The following is a 16,877-nucleotide window of genomic DNA, read 5'->3' as shown; positions in this document are numbered from 1 at the left end:
ATGTAGGACTGGAGATTACAGATAAGAAGGCAAATTTATCAAATCCAAGGTCCCAGCTTGCACAGGAGCCAAGTCGCTGATGCCACAAATGGAAAACATGCATCTTCTGCAACGCAGCTCATTCAGACAGTACTTACTGTCTAGATGCACGTCTGTTCTTCATTACATCTTACACGATCTTTAAACATACTTGCTTCTTCTCAGCTCTTAGATTATTTTCCAGGCTCCACAACGTGCTAGATTTTTGACACGGAGGAAAAGGAGGGGAGCGTGGAGGGGGGTAAAAGGTTTGGCAGCACTTGAATCAAGATTTGTTCACGTGTTTGACCTGGAAATTCTTGGTGCCAAATTTTAAAACATTCAAGGCAACAGTACTGTCTTTCCCCTGATCCATACTTGCAGCTCAGTCTTTGGGATTTCTTCCTCCTGCTACTTCCAATGAACTTTACATGGAATTTCTTCACACCTTATTTAATTAAATCCCTCACAAAACAAAAGAAAAATTCACACTTTCCCCATTTTATATCATCAGAAGATGACTCAAGCAGCAGTTTGCAAATGCTCACGTATTACATAAATGTCAGGATTGGATTACAGCTTTCATTTTCAGGCCACATCCCTTCACAGGAGTGACTTTGTTAGATTTCTGCCCCAGAAGTCACTGAGAGTTTTTGATGCTCAGGGTCCACAAAAAAAAAAAAAAAGACTTTCAGGCATGACTAGTGAATTTGGGTCCATTGATCCTCTGATGCCTGGCCCAAGTTGCTGAAAGGGGAAAGGGAGCACCAAAAAGGGCCCACAGGCAGTGTCTTTGCTTAGGCAACTGGGGAGGGAAGCTCAGAGTTACTGTCATCACTGAAAGTGTCCTTTTTCTTTGTCTGAAAAGCAAACGTGGCTAAGTAACATCCCTGGAAACATTCAAGGTCAGGTTGGACGGGGCTCTTAGCAACCTGATCTAGTGGTGGATGTCCCTGCTCACTGCAGGGGGGTTGGACTAGATGACCTTTAAAGGTCCCTTCCACACCAAACTATTCTATGAACAGATGTAAAGTGTAAATAATGTCAAGGATTATTAAAACTAGAGTGTTTCTGACCCAGAAATAAAGGTCAGGAGGGCACCTGTGCTCCAACCCAAGACTACCACTTAGGTGGGGTATAGGTAAGTGATATCTGTGTATCATTTGGATTGTAGCTTGACTCTAAAAATGGACTTACGCATTTGCTTTTTAATTGTCTTATATACAGAAATTCCTTCTGTTCCTTCGGAGGAAGAAGCTCACAAGGCACACAGGGAGCCACCAGTCAGTTCAGAAACAGTTATATTGCGGTAAGTCTCTCAAAGGGCCCTTAGAATTTGCCCCCGTCCTTGCGTAGCACAGACACCTGCTGCTCTCCATTGTTCCTGAGGAACCAAAGATGATGAGAAGGACTAGAAAACTATAATAAAATAATTTAGGCCTGTGTTTCAGTCTGTGCTCTCTGGGAGAGGACCCCATTGCAACAGAAGTATTTCTGTCCCTTTAGGACAGTGTTTCCATTAAGCCAACCCTTGTTCTTTGTTAAGTAAAGCGTGTGGATCTTGAGCTTGTTCGAAAGAGAGGTCCTTGCTGTGACAGATCTGTTACTAAGATTTAGATAAGCCTCCTCTGGCGCTGTGCTCTTCATTTGCTCTTTGTTTCCAAATCCTTATTCCCTGTCAGAGAGAAGAAACCTGCAGATGCAGTGGAGAACTTCAGACGCCGGCACTCCAAACTGATCAACTCCTGTAAGTACTTTCTGCCTGAAGTGCTGTGGCAGACCCCTCTCCTCCAACTTCTCTCAGCCTTGCAGTGAGCGCAAAGGAGAGGGGCTCCTACCACGTGGTAGCAAGGAGGGAGCGTCAGAGAGCGGTGTTTGGTGCAGGGAGTGAGACCAGAGTCCTGCAGTACGCTCAGGCAGCTGGTGAGCTCTGCCTACAGCAGATGCGTGTGGTCTGATGTATTCAGTTATCCTCATGTAAGACAGTGACAGAGTTTTCTCCAGGTTGAAGCAGAGGGTGAGTAGCTGCTATAGAAAGTTTAAATGTATATGCCTTTCTTCACAGCAAGATTGCTGTACCAGGAGTACAGTGATGTGGTTCTGAACAAGGCCATTCAAAGCCAGAAGAGAGTGGATTCTTTCGCAGAGGACATAGAGTCGAGTTTCCCAAGCTCCCCAAGGCTACGGAGGAAAGTGCTGTCTCCCCAGGACTCCTATTTGCAACGTTTGTCAGTCTCATCTAATGCATCCCTCTGGCAGGACATCCCCATGATACGGGGCAGCAGAATCCTACTCAATATGTCCCGCGATGAGCAGAAGCTGCAAGAGGTAATGGGCAGATGTAACAAGGTAGATGGGTGGTCTGTACTCAAGAAAAAGTCCCCAGAAGGGTGATGAAAGTGGAGAGCGAAACATTCTGATGTGGGAGTGCAAATGGCTGAATGCAGAGGTCACCTCTACCCATGTAAGCAGTAAGGGGATGTGGTACCAGTGCTTGTGCAGTAGTACAGTGCAGAACTGCAGAGAAAAGGAGCAGTGAAGGACGGACTCTGGACCACATCAGTAACTTCATGAAAACAGACGTGATGAAATTGGAATGAGATAAAACAAGGAATTCTGAGCACGTTCAATGCAAAAGAGAATATGAAAATAAAAGACTTCCAGCATTCTCCCATATGTAACATTGTGAGAGATGCTAATAAAACCGCAGAGAATTGTAATTCCTGTGGTAGGATGTGAGTTTACCAAATGGACCTGTGTGAGGTGCAGGGCTGAGAGGAAGCAGGAAGACGTGTGGGTTCAGCAAAATGGTACACAGGGAAACTGGTTAAGGAAAATATGAGGAGCTGAAAAGTGGATGGGAGGACCCAGAGAAAGGCAGAAACAACAGCATGGGAAAAATGATGAAGGAGAAAAACGTGGGTGATGTGGATGCTGGAAAACTTATGGGAGCATGTAAAACAGGGAACCCAGTGAAAGTGGAGTTGAGGGATAAGAAAAAGTAAGATGAGAGTAGGTAGCTTTTTTTCTTTTAAGTTATACCACAAGTCTGTCTTCTATAGAAAGAAAGACTGTGCAATGGCATGCTTGCCCTTCATCCCTAAAGCCTGTCTTCTGTAATTACACACTACTTACATCATGGACGGGGAGGTTTTCTTGCTTTGCCCCGGTCTCCATCAGATTCATCACAGACTTGCGTAGTCTGCTAACGCTGTGCTCCCTTATTTCATCTCTCAAGGCCAAGTTTGAGTTGATAATGTCTGAGGCTTCATACCTGCGCAGTTTAAATGTGGCAGTAGATCACTTCCAGCGATCAGTGGAGCTCCAGGCCATGCTCACCAATCAAGAGCGCCAGTGGCTTTTCTCCCGCCTTAATGATGTACGCGATGTCAGTGCCAGGTGAGATATGGCCTTTTGCTTCCAGGACTGACACCCTCCGTGACGCACAGACACAGCCCATCGCTTCTGTCAATAACATCTCTCACTCCTGTTCTGCGTCTTCACTGACCTTGAAGGTAGAGAGACACGTAGCGCTTCGTGATCGCACACCAACGCTGCCCTGAAAGGAACATTTGCCTTTTTAGGTGGCAGGGCGATGTGTCTTGGTGTGAAGTCCCAGATATTACGGCGCAGTTGTGTGCAGAGCTCATTGCAGGAGATCAGAATGTTCGAAATGCTACTGTAGCCCTGTGCTGTTGGCTGCAACGACAACTAAACTTGACTAACTAGACTTCAGCCCAAACCAAATGTAGCTCCTGCCAAATACGAGATGAAGCAGCTGCACAAGCCCTGACCAAAAAAAAAATAGGGGGAAAAAAAGTAAATTACAGCCATCGCTTGACAGAACCTAACGTGAATCAACTGAGCATAAGTCGTAAAACGTAGACGTGACCCCACATGCAGGGAATCCTGTATGTTGTAGGATTCTGTTCTGCTTTTCTCCTGCTGAGCTTGGCTACACACATCGCTAAGCTAGTAAGGTTTGCTGGTATCTTTCCCATTTCTACTAGTGGGATTATTTTGGTGATGTCTTAATTTTCAGTTGTTTCCTGACCATGACTTTAGGAGCGTGACCTCTCAAGAACAGAAGTCTTTTGTCTCTGCTTCTTCCTTGATGATATCTAGCCCTAAATTTTCATTGTACAAGCATTATGCTCTCACTAAAAATAAAGAGCTGTCCTGTATAAGGGCTGTCAGGATTTTAGAGGACTGAGGATGTTCCTGCTTTACTAAATTACACTGTTATTTCCCTCTCCTTCTATGGCACCGCAACCATGTGCTGCAGTTTCCTCTTTGACTTGGAGGAGAAATTTGAGGAGGACATGTTCACCTTCCACGTGTGCGATGTGGCTCTGAAACATGCCCCCGAGTTCCGCAGGGTTTATCTACCGTATGTAACAAACCAGACATACCAGGAGCAAACCTTCCAGCGGTTACTGTAAGTTTTCTCGTTTGTTACACCCTTCTCCCCCCTTACTTCCTTGCTACACCTCGAATATTCACTCTTTCAAACGATGGGGAGTGCTACAGGTACAGGCTGTTCACCAGTGCTTTCATTACACCCCCAGAAGAACAGGCAGGAACCTTCTTCAAATCAATGGCATTTGGGACAGCAGGACAGAGCTGCTGCAGGCTCCCCTCCCATGGCACTGGAAAGGGAAAGAATAATTAATATCTAATTCTATTGCAGGCTATTGTCTCTGTCTACCTTCTACTGAAGAGAGCAAAAATGACTGTCCTGGATAGCGGTTTTCAGACTACTAAGAACCAGAGAGTGATTATTTCAAGTGAAACATCCAACCTCAACCGTTCTGTGATTCTGTAATTAAGAAAAATCTGTCTGCTGTCAATAAGCTTAAACTGGCTGTCCAGGAGTCTTTAAAATGGATTGAAAATCCTAGGGCCACTGTCAGTCTCTCTTGCTGTGGGTGGTGGAGTGGAATGTCTCTTGCCCTCCTTTTCTGTACCCAGTGGCACAACCAAGCATTGCTCAGGCACAGGCTCAGTCCTGGGCAAGGTTTCCCTGCCACTTCTGCACTGCTTCGCTTCTTAACAACCCAATTCCAGTGAAGCTACAGTGATTCCAGAAGACACTGTTCCCAACAGGCTATCCAGGCACTGTCTCTGGGTGCTGCTGGCTGGAAGAGTCTCATAGTCGATTCCCTTCAGGGAAGGCTCGGTTCCACACAGAAAGGCCCACTAGAATATTGTCTAGGGCAACGTCTACTGGGCCCACAACCTTCTTCCCCGTCTCTTCGAGGATATGGGGTTGGCTATTGTGGTGGCAGGTGCTACTCTCCTACCATTAGCCTTGTGTCTGCTGCTGCCCAACATGGAGAACTGTATGGCAGTGACTGGGTCTAAGAGGGGAAGAGAGGCGTGAGGGAGGAAGGCAGCTCCTGTCAGGAGTAGCGAGAGAGGGGAGGCAGCTGTTTCCAGACCCTGGACACAGACCCTGGCGCTGCACCGTGCAGTGTAAGGAAAGAATACAAACCACCACTCCCTCTGTGGAAGGTGTCCTGTCGATAGGGGGGAATTGAAATGCAGATGTTACTTCTGGCTTTTTATTCCAGAGGGCTGTGGCAGAAAGAAGAAAGATACAGTAACAGTTGTATTGCTGTGCTTCTATAGCTGTTAGAAACCCATACTTGCTCTTCCTCAGCAGAGTGGCATGGTTTCTTGGCGTCTCTTACCCCAAGGACAAAACCTGACTGTTGGAACTGGAGTACTCCAAAGCTCACTGAAATCTCATACTAGGAAGACTATGTATTTGCTCTGATACCCGGATGTCTTTTTTCTTTACTGCTCCCACAGCAATGGAAATGCAGGGTTCCAGCAAGTCCTGGAGAGACTGGAAAGTGATCCAGTGTGCCAGCGCCTCTCACTTAAATCCTTCCTCATCCTCCCTTTCCAGCGCATCACTCGACTCAAACTCCTCCTACAGGTAACTGTGTTGATTCTCTGATTTCCTGCAGTTTCTTTCAAGCTGACCCTTCTTCAACTTTGAAAGTCGTATAAACACGAGCTAGCTCCAAGCACTGGGTGGAAGGACTGCACGCAGCTCCTCGTGTTGCATCTGTGGCAAGTTTGGCAAGATGCTTTAAAGCCACTCTGTTGTGTGTGTTGTGAATGTACCTTTGCAGAAACAAACCCGTTTGTCATCATACAAATGCCTGCTGTGCATCAGACCAGCACCAGGAGCTGGATATGATAGCCTCTGTGAGGCAGTGCAGTTTGTGCACTGGGTAGGACTTTGTCGCAACACTACTTCAGTTGTACTCCGATAAATAATTTATGGAGTCTTCTCAGAACATGTTGATTTACATTTTATTGAACTTTTTTGGCTTCCTGCTAGGAAAATAAAGCAGGGGCTCCCTGGCAGCCCTCTGGAAGGCAGCCTGTCTCTACTCTTTGCCTGTAACGTTGAGCAATAGGAGCCTTCCAGACAGGGAACCAACAAGTCCCTAATGAATTAACTTTGAGGTCTTTCTATTAAATTTTTATTATTATTATTTTAGCCTTTTTTGAACAGGAGAAAAAGAGTATCAGCCAAAGAACAATTCTTTATGTCAGGCTGTTTGTGCTCAGATTAGCGGTTGCTTCCTATGCCATGTAATTTGTACATGATAGTTAATACGATTTAGATTTTCAGGGATGCCCTGTTCAATGCAGCTAATCAGCAACATTCTGCTTATATCTCAAATTTCTGGCCTTGTTATCTCCACATCTCATCACCTTCCACTGTTTAGCGTCCCCTGAGGCAGTCCCTCATTGTTTCTCCTGCCCCTCCCAGAGACATATGTCCAGCTTTCCCTGTCTGCATTATGAAAAACATCTTCTCTTATGCAGAATATCCTGAAGAGAACTCGGCCGGGGTCTGAGGAGGAAGTGCAAGCCACACAGGCCTATGATGCACTTGAAAAGGTAAGGCTGTCAAGCCATCTTGCAGCCCTGCAGAAAGGGATCTGGGGGTTTTGGTTGATGGTACCCTCAACAGGAGTCAGCAGTGTGACCTGGCAGCCAAATGGGCTGACTGTATCCTGGGGGTATGTTAAGCACGGCATAGCAAACTGGTTGGAGGGAGTGATGATCCCACTATGCTCAGCATTAGTGTGGCCTCACCCTGAGAACTGTGTGCAGTTTTGGGCTCCACAATATACAAAGGATGTAAAAATATGAGAATGTGTCCAAAGGAGGGCGACAAAGATGGTGAAAGGACTAAAGGGCGTGATTTATGAGGAGCAGCTAAGGATACTAGGTTTGTTCATCTTGGAGAAGAGGAGACCGAGAGGTGACCTCACTGCTGTCTACAGCTTCTTCCTGAGGGGAAGCGGAGAGGGTCGTGCTCTGCTCTCTGGTGTTGGTGATAGGACGTGAGGGAATGGTTTAAAACTGTGTCAGGGGAACTTCAGACTGGATATTAGGAAAAAGTTTTTCACTGAGAGGGTGGTCATGCACTGGAACAGGGTCCCCAGGAAAGTGGTCATGGCCCCAAGCCTCCTGGTGTTCAAGAGGTGTTTGGATAACACTCTTAGATACATGGCTTAACTTTTAGGTTGCCCTGTGTGGAGTGGGCATTTGGACTCGATGATCCCCGTGGGTCCCCTCCAGCTCAGGATATTCTGTGATTCTCCACAGTCATGCTGCATCATGGAGCTGCAGGGCACCGAAGCGGCTCTGTCCTTTTTATTTATCCTCACCCCTGTCACTGATCTTCACCAGCAACAAATCAGTGTGTTCATGTGACTCTCCTGCATGTGCCATGGTAGCTGTGAGCAGAAAGCACTGAAGCAGGAGCCAGCTGGGATGTGACTGAACCTGCACCAAGGATACCAAACTTGCACTTTCCAGTCTCCTAACCACCACTCCCCCTTAGCATTCCTTACCTTTGTCTCTAATTAGCGATCAACTACTACCCCAGTCCCCACAAGAAAACACTGCTAAAAATACTGGCAAGACATTACTTCGTTGCACCCCTTCCTCTATCCTGTTTCTTACAGAGGAAAGATTTAAAGTCTTCTGGGTCAACTGGAATTTGTACAGCAGCGTAAGCTAGACTTGTTCCTAGCGAGCTCTGGCTCTATATAGTGATCATTTGACCTTCTTGGAGTGTCACTCTCTTTCCTACAAGCCCTCCCCTGTTCTCTACCTGAAGACCAGTTCAACGCGATGCATACCTCCTTAAAACTCTTGGGATTGCACCTGCCTGCTGCACCGCTCCCAAAACACTGCAGCCCGAGCTGGGCGGGCAAGATGTCATACCCTGAAATCCTTAGAGTCCAGCTGTGTTCAAGCCAGCATCATCTCTGTGACACTGTTATCCAGCTGCCCTGTATCACCTCACGCAGCTACGTAGGCAGCTCACAGGCTGAAGTACTTCTGTTTCGTTGTGTCCTGTTCTCACAGTTCCTAGCAACAAGCTCGGGGTTGTTGGATGATTGGGGCTCATGTTTATCCAGTCAGCCTCCTGTGTTTACAGTGGACCATCTAATAAGAGCTGCTTCCAAATGACCAGCAATTCAACCTCTTCCACTTGAAAGGAGAGAGATGTCTCTAGTATCTCCCTCAGTATCCCAAAGTCAAACCAATGGTTGCCACAGAGACTTCATCTAAAGAATACCTTCCATAAGTAAGAAGGATGGTCACTCTAGATACGGAGAAGTTTAGTATGCTCACCTGGAAAAAGACTATTTTTGCAGGAGGATGCCTAAGGAATTGTCACTTGCACTGACTCTTGAGAGGGTCCTGGGAATAATACTGATCCCAGCAGGCAGTTCTGCTCCCACCTCATTGATCATCTGTTTTCCTCTGCAGCTCATCAAGGATTGCAATGAAAACGTGCAGCGCATGAAGAGCACTGAAGAGCTGATCTACCTCAGCCAGAAGATTGAATTTGAGTGCAAGGTGAGCTCACCCATTCCCTGGGCCTTGCTCTAGCCTAATATATTTTCTCTCTTACCTCACAAAATTACTCGCGCTTACTTTTTGTTTTCCTCTCCAATATACACAGAACTGTTGAACCAGAATATCATACACAGGTCAGTTCCTCATTAGTGCTTCATGTCAGCCTTCAGCTGAAGGTGCCTACCATGACTTTCTCCTGTCCAGCGGGAGAGATGCAAGCACATTTCCTCTAGAGACAGGCAAAAATGCAAATCCAAAACCCATGGATACCAGTTCCCTTGTACGCACTTGACATAAAAGTTAATTTCTGTCTTGCAGATATTCCCGCTCATCTCACAGTCGAGGCGACTTGTGAAGTGTGGTGAGTTGACAGCACTGGACTTCAACACCCTGAGTCCAAAATGGAAAGTCACCACCCGTCCCATCTACCTTCATCTTTTCAATGACTGTCTGCTCCTGTCTCGGCCGAAGGAGTGAGTGCTTCAACACAATTCTTGCTGCCCCTTCTAAAATACTTGTCTCTTTCTGGGTCTGTGCTTTGGTGAAAGAGTCCTTTCCCTCTGCATGCCAGCAAGTGGCAGCATTTGCCAAGTCACTCTCCTAACCCTCTATTCTGCCTTTCCATCTCTATAATGTGAAACACTTCAATAATAACCACTTATCCTAGTTTTACTTGGTAAATCATTTCTTCCCAAAGGACAGGATGAAGATGAGTGAATGCGCAAATCACTGGTTTTTCAAGAAACTAAGAGAGCTGGTGGTTGGTTGTGTTGGGGTTTTGGGAGGGGTTGTGTTTTTGATTTTAAGCTGTAAGCTATCAAATAAAATTCTGACAGGAAAGAGCTTAGCATTTCTACCCTTTTTGTTAAGTCCCCTCTCTCTTCTCTGGCCTTTTGAGACTTCTAGCGAGAGCAAAGCTTAAGGTGCCTGAAGCAGATGAAAGCTCATTGAAAGCTTTTTGTTTTCCTGACATCAGAAAATGACGTGGACTCACTCTGTAACCCTCATCACCTTGAAACTCACAACTTGTTTTGTTCCTCCTCTTTACCTGCAGGGGTGGACGTTTTGTTGTGTTCGATCATGCCCCTTCCTCAGATGTGCGTGGGGAGAAGTGCGAGATGAAGCTGCATGGAACAAACAAAAACGTTTTCCGTCTCTTTCTACTTCAGAATTACCAGGGAAAGAGAGTGGAGTTTTTGTTTCGTACAGAGACACAGTAAGAGCTCAAGGTTACCCTCAGCATATCCTGTTACCATAGCCGGACACCTCCTAGGAGCCTGATGGTTGTCCCTCAGCTGCCCAAATCCTGAAACATCAAATGCAGCTGCTGAGTAGAGGACTTGGAAAACATCTGCTTGCTGTAACAAGTCCCTGATGAACCACCTTTCTCCTATCTCATCATAGCTGCTCATACAGTACTACCATGCTATACCATCAGCCTCCAAAAATGGGAGGTTTTGCCTTTTCCCATCCCCTTTCTCCACTTCTACTTTCTCTGCTTCCCCTGAGTACCCCCTTCCTGACCCCTCTGGTGAGCAAAACCGTACACCCCCCCATTGCCATCATCAGACTGCTATCCCTCACACTGAATCCTGACACCTGTCTGGTGATGTTTTCCAGCAGTGAGAAGCTGAGGTGGATCTCTGCTCTGGCTCCTCCGCGAGGAGAACTGGACCTCCTGGAATGCCCTGGTGAGACTGCTCTGCTACTGCAGCAATGGGGGTGGGCTGCCTCAGAGGAGCTGGAGTCACAGTGAGGTGGAACATCCCAGAAATGACTCCAAGGCAGAACACTTGCCTTTTTATAAATAATATTCATGGGCTTTCTCTCAGTGCCAGGTTCTGCCAGCCATTTTACCTATTTTTCCTCCTCATATTAGGTAGAAGACCTGCAGCGTCCCTTCCAGTTCTCTGCTCTTTAGTGTTTGGGCAGTCCCATATCCCTCCCTCCTCTGGGGCTCTTGCACACAAGTTTACTGTTGCTTTCTAGTATACCATTTATGATCTTTCCTCCCCTTTAGATGCACCACAGGTTCAATGCATAAAGACTTACAAGGCTCGGGAAAATGATGAGCTGGCTTTGGAGAAAGCAGATATCATCATGGTCATGCAGTACAGCAATGACGGTGAGCAGAATGACCAATGGCTATCTTCAGTTGTGGGTAGGAATCACAGAATGGTAGGGGATGGAAGGGACCTCTGTGGGTCATCTAGTCCAACCCTCAACTGGAAGTTACTCCAGTACTGTAAAGCTTTAACAACCCAATCAGGCTTCAGAAGGAGCCTCTCGTTCCTAATTGTTGAGTTGCGAGGATGAACAGACTCTTCATCTCCATTAAGATGCTTTATTGGGAAGCTGAAAGGGGATCTTTTTCTTTGATCTTAGGGCCTTGTTGGAGGGGGCTTTATGGGAAGAATGAAAAAATGTTTGACTGTTTTGCCACATGTTGTGCTTTTCCCCACACTGCAGGATGGATAGAAGGAGTAAAACTTTCAGACCGGGAGAGAGGCTGGTTCCCCTCGGAACATGTGGAACTCATCTCCAGCAAGCATGCACGGCAGAAGAACCTGAAGGAGGAACAACGTGTGAAGAATGCCAAGCAGCAGGTTTTCTGCAAGAAATAAGACTCTACTTTGTTTGGACCTGTACAGTCTCCCTGCCATGGGGAAACCATCCTTTTTCTATTGTGCCTCAGAAGAAATGCCTCTGCGAAGAGCATAATGCAGCACTTTGACAGAACCAGGGGCTTTTTACCAAAGAAAGCAGGAATTCAATCAGGAAAAAAAAATCATTCCCTTCCTCTGTGTCAGCAGGACTACGGCAGCAGTAGGAGGAAAAAAAGTTGCATGTATTGCTTGCTTTGTGGTAGTAGGGTAATCAGACAGAGGTCTGGGATCTGGACTTCTGAAAATATATTCCTGGTTTTGCCACTGACAAGTTGCAGGACCTTGGGCAAGTCACTTCAGAATGCTGCCTCAGTTTTCCCATCTGTGAAATGGGGGCAAACTTACCTACCTCACTGGATGTTGTGAGGCTAAATTCACTAGTATTAGCATACTAAAGAGCTTTGAGTTCCTGAGAAGGAAGGTGCTAAGTGCAAAGCACAATATAGTTGAGGAGAGTTTTCCATTTGAATATCCTTTTGATATCTTGATGGTATTGATCTCCATAATGTAATTTCCATTTAGAACACCTTATCTATTTGATCGTGCAAGTCTACTGTTTTTTAGATAGCCAAGCATTTCATCGTACCAAAATTTGACTTGATCTTGGCATACTGTTAGAGAGTCCTCGACAGCATTAGAAAATCCACTTGAGATAAGCAAAGTTTTCAGAAGCCACTGTGATGATTTCCCCCACCACAAGAGGTATCGGGCTGAAGGTTCTGTTTCACAAAGGTCACCTCTCTTCTGAACACGTGTCCCAGCAAGCCGTCTGAAATGACCCTTTTTTTACTCTGCCTCCCACTCAAAGTAGAACAGTGACTTTTTGACAGAAGAATTTTTTTATTATGTGTTGGTACATGCCCTGTACAAAAGAACCATGACTAGGCATATGCAATGAAGTGGCACTTTCCTGCTGCTCTTAAGCTGATAGCTGACGTGGTATTGCATGCACCATTTTGCACACTTATAGAAAAACACTGAGATATTTAGCCACTGTAGATAAGTCAAAATATGTACCGGGGACTTTTGTTCTTTTTTAGAACTCTCTGGTTTTAAGTCCAGTTTACATGCAGTCCTGCTTTTGTGCAGAACCTGTCCATTTGAGGACATGCCTTCGACTGTAAAATACTGTTTCTGTGTTAAAGTGTTTGCGTTCAGTTCAGTCAATGCAAGATCAAGTATAAGAATCAGTACACCAAAGAAAGCAACGTGTAGCCTTCTTGCATTTAATATATTTGAAGAATTAGTTATCTTCATGTCTCCAGCTTTCTGTCTCTGTAACATTCTGCCTTTACTTCCCATTTATGTTGTATCTAGTATAGCTTATTACAGTCTATTTATATCAGTAATTTTAGCTGGATTAAAAAAAAAAAAGTTGCTTTTAGTCCTAATAAACTCATGCACTTCTCCAGTTAAAATAAACAACTCTCTGCTTTTCTTGTTACTTAGGTTTTCATCTCAAATGTAAGTAATTCAGTACTTACTGAATATATATTCAGTATTTTCTTAAGTGAACATTAAGTACAAATAGCTATACTTAGCAGAGGCAGTGAAGGAAGCTTGCTTTACCAGCCATACCCTAAGCTTCTTCAGAGCATTATCACCAGCCCTGAAGTGTCTGCTGCTGCGGGTTCCATAGTGGTGTGTGTCACCGGTGTATCAAGGTAAGCTAAAGGGGTGACCTGCAGAAGATGGGAGCCCAGTCCACCATACCCGTAAGACAGGATGCAATTATTCGTTTGTCTTTTAATCTATGGTCCTGGCTGCACTCTGCCTACACTTTTTTCCCTTAGAAGAACTGAAGCTGGTCCCTGGCTAAGAACCAAAGCAAAGCCCTACTTCAAACTAGAGTAAGTGACATAAGGAGAGTTACAATCTTCAGCAAGACCCATGAATGTTCAGAGACCCAAAATACCTGCTTGCCCCAGGCTGTCACGAATTTATGCAGTACCTGAGTCATCAGGATCACCGATGTCTCAGAACCCTGCCCTGGGATCAGTTGGGTACGTGCCCATGTAAGGTCACGTTACGCAGCAGTGCGAGGCGCGCCGAATCCGCGTCAGCTTCACCTTTGCTGCTCCTGCGTGGGGAGGCCGGCCATGGATCTCGCCCTTCTAAATCAGAAGTCATCTTGTTGAACGTTTTAAAAGTCAAGAATTCTTTCCTCTTTCAACTTCTGCTCTCACAACCAAGCAGGCGTGTATTGCTCATTGGTCTCCTGAGGCGGTTTCTGTGTTAAATTCTGTATGTGCTTGTTGAGGTGGGAAACTTCAGGGCTGCTGTGGTGACTGACAGCACTTCTGTACTCTTTAACTAGTTGGATCAAAGGTTAACTTCTCCCTGTCACAGGTGCAGCCCGAATTTCCTGTTGTCACGTTTGTGCACATTTAGGAACATTTGAAGGTCAGCTTATGCTTCTAAGAATAAGTGCTTATACCCTGTTTTACTTTGATTTCTTACGTTTCAGCTAGGCCTTGACTTTTCGCTATTTAATTTTTAGCCCCATCACCATCCTGCCACCAAAATCCATAAACAAATCTGCACTGAACTGCTTCATACTTTTTGAAACCGATTAACATCTCCTTGGTTTGTACAAACTTGAAACAGTACAATTATCACTTACAAATGCACATTCGGGAGGCAGCAATCAAGTTGACAGAGGATCCACTGCGTCCTGTGACAGTCAGGATCTCTGCCTACATGATCTAATGCAGATAACCTGATTTCCCAGAAAATTGCTATTAAATAGAGATAGAAGCAGAGAGTTTGTCAGGCAAATTCCCATACTTTTCTAGTAAGGTCCCCAAAGAAGGTCCACAGAACAGGAACACCATACGAGGGATGCCAGCGTATCTGAAACAGCCAGGTGGACACTGAAGCACAAAGAAACCATCATCTTCCACAGGAACCTGGGGAGACTGATGCACAGTGTCTCCGGACAAAAGAAATTCTGTGTTTCTATACTGAAAAAAAGACAATCTTTAGACAGCAGCTACGCTCATTTCTTTTTGTGGTAAGAACAGCAATGAAATACAAGCAAAAACTACACTTAACAAGTTTTGTTGGGAATCTGAGAAATTCTTGGTTTATGGCTGAAAATGAAATGTTATGACTGCTGTCATTTTTTTGTATAAAATATGTAAAAATATATATGTGGCTCTAAAAAAAAAAAAGCTTACAGCCCTGGAGACCCGTGTTGGTCCCTCCTAAAGGAAAATAAATGAAAGCGTTCTCCACAGTGCTTATTCCCCTTCACAATGCCAGAAAAAGCTGACAATCAGTAAATAAACACAACCTTGCTCAGAAACGCAAACCTCTAAAGCAGCCAGTGATTTTTATCTTTGCACCTTAATCTGATAGCACAGAGGTCCCCTCTGCTCTATGATCAGAGCTGCCTTTTGTCAGCTGAATGCTGCTGAAAAGTTCAATGCCATTTCAGCAGCAAGAGCCTTGCAGCCAGCACGGCTTGGGCTTGGCGGCCGAACCAGGTGCGCTGACTGGGGTCTCCAGGCTGGCACACGTGTTTTGGGTTACACTCGTTTCACACGGTGAAACTGCTCTCAGGTGAAGGCAGCTGCCGGAGCCGACCCTCCCAGGCCGGAGCAAACCTCGAAACAAAGATGAGGCCTGGGGAAAGGCACAGCAGGAGGCTGGTGCCCGGCCAGCAGTGAGATGCAGAGCCAGTAACCAAGGTGAGGATGAAGGATGTTCCGTCTCGGTGGAGCAGAACCCAACCAAGCAAATCCTGTTCTTGCGGCAAGCGCCGTTTCTGCTGTTTGCAGACCGGCAAGCTGTGTTTCGCGTGGCGGTGGGGAAAGCTCTGCGCGGAGAGCCATCGTAGAGTCATTAAGGTTGGAACGGACCTCCAAGACCACCAAGCCCAACCGTCGCCCCAGCCCCACCGTGCCCGCTGAAAGGAGGGCGCAGAGCGGAGGGCTCGACCTCCGGAGCCGTTGCGACCCGAGCGGTGGGAAGGGGGTCAGCCCAGCCAGGCTCGGTTCGCTCCCGCCCGTCACCTGGTGACAACACGGAGCCTTCGGACGCGTGGCACCGCGAGACCACCAACGGCCGGGTCCCCCCCGGCTCGGAGCCTGGCTTTCCCTAGGGGTCCTGCAGTATCACAGCATGTTCGGGGTTGGAAGGGACCTCTGTGGGTCACCCAGTCCAACCTCCTGCCCAAGCAGGGTCACCCAGAGCAGGCTGCACAGGACCTTGTCCAGGGGGGGCTTGAATATCTCCAGAGAAGGAGACTCCACAGCCTCCCTGGGCAGCCTGGGCCAGGGCTCTGTCACCCTCAGAGGGAAGAAGTTCTTCCTCGGGTTCAGACAGAACTTCCTCTGCTTCGGTTTGTACGGGAAGGGTCCAGTGCGGGAAGGACGCGGAGTCGCGGCACCCGAAAGCCATGAAGGGCCACTGATTTCTGGCCAATTCGTGGAGAACCAGCAGCGCCGGCCCCCGGGCCCTGCGGAAGCTTGGCCGGGTCACCCCGGCCCCGCTCTCCCCGAGGGTGCCTGGAGGCCCAGGTGGCCCTGACGAGCGGGCCGGGGCCGGGGCCGGCGCAGGGCTGGCCGCCGGGCGGGGCATTAACCGGGCCGGGCCGGGCTGGGCCGGAGCCGCCGCCGAGCCGGCATGGACGGGCCGGGCGCGGAGCAGGAACCCGGAGGGCTGGGTAAGGGTTAGGCGCCGGCTCTCATTAATGACCGAGGAGGGGGGGAGGCACCCGGCAATGAGCCTAATGAGCGGCCCCCGGGGGGGGATAACGACCCTGTCGCCTCCTCCGCGGAGCCGCTGTCTCCCCTCATGGCCCGGCCCGTCGGCGCGGGGTTTCTGGGCTGCCGGCACCCGCTGCCCGGTTTTCCTCCTCCTCCTCCTGGTCTGGGGTGAAGGTCCCGCCTGTTCCAGGTCGCCTCTGGCTGACAGCGGGGTTCGGCCGGGTCTCTCATCACCTGGGCCGTGGGTGACCGGGCTGGCAGCTCCCGAGGTGTCACCGCGAAGGCCTCCCCTGCTCCCCGAACTGGGTTTTCCTCTCGGGTCTGCGCTTTGGCGGTGCCAGGTTGTTGCCAGGCCTTGGCTGCGTGTTCAGAAGCGGAGACGGCGATTTCCCTTTTCTCAGAGGAACCTTCCCGTCGGTGATCTCAGACTCCCGAGCGCTGGCCTCTCCGCCGCAGAGGCGAGGTGCCCGGACGGGGCTCCGAAACGCGTTTTGGTGGTGTTTGCACGGAAGGAAAGACAAGTCCAAAGCCTCCTCCGTCGAAGCGCTGCGCTGAGAACGCTGTTCCTGGTGTGAGG

The 16,877-nt window shown here is 47.7% G+C and overlaps 1 protein-coding gene across 2 annotated transcripts in view; it reads left to right on the top strand.

The window, feature by feature from the left end:
* ARHGEF5 (Rho guanine nucleotide exchange factor 5) overlaps positions 1-12,985 on the top strand; it is a 37,342-nt gene extending 24,357 nt beyond the window's left edge. For both annotated transcript variants that reach the window (XM_075441835.1, XM_075441844.1), the window contains exons 3-15: positions 1,246-1,327; positions 1,701-1,765; positions 2,084-2,346; positions 3,257-3,417; positions 4,304-4,456; positions 5,833-5,962; positions 6,868-6,942; positions 8,833-8,922; positions 9,241-9,395; positions 9,977-10,138; positions 10,543-10,613; positions 10,943-11,047; positions 11,392-12,985. In XM_075441835.1, coding sequence (XP_075297950.1) covers positions 1,246-1,327; positions 1,701-1,765; positions 2,084-2,346; positions 3,257-3,417; positions 4,304-4,456; positions 5,833-5,962; positions 6,868-6,942; positions 8,833-8,922; positions 9,241-9,395; positions 9,977-10,138; positions 10,543-10,613; positions 10,943-11,047; positions 11,392-11,546 — 1,667 coding nt within the window. In that variant the 3' untranslated portion in view covers positions 11,547-12,985. The remainder of the gene's footprint in view (positions 1-1,245; positions 1,328-1,700; positions 1,766-2,083; positions 2,347-3,256; positions 3,418-4,303; positions 4,457-5,832; positions 5,963-6,867; positions 6,943-8,832; positions 8,923-9,240; positions 9,396-9,976; positions 10,139-10,542; positions 10,614-10,942; positions 11,048-11,391) is intronic.
* Positions 12,986-16,877: the final 3,892 nt, after the last annotated feature.

Source organism: Opisthocomus hoazin, chromosome 1 (assembly GCF_030867145.1).
Source record: "Opisthocomus hoazin isolate bOpiHoa1 chromosome 1, bOpiHoa1.hap1, whole genome shotgun sequence".
Lineage (NCBI taxonomy): Eukaryota > Metazoa > Chordata > Aves > Opisthocomiformes > Opisthocomidae > Opisthocomus > Opisthocomus hoazin.
The sequence above is the reverse complement of the archived record's forward strand: the minus strand, read 5'-3'. Positions and strand labels throughout refer to the sequence as shown.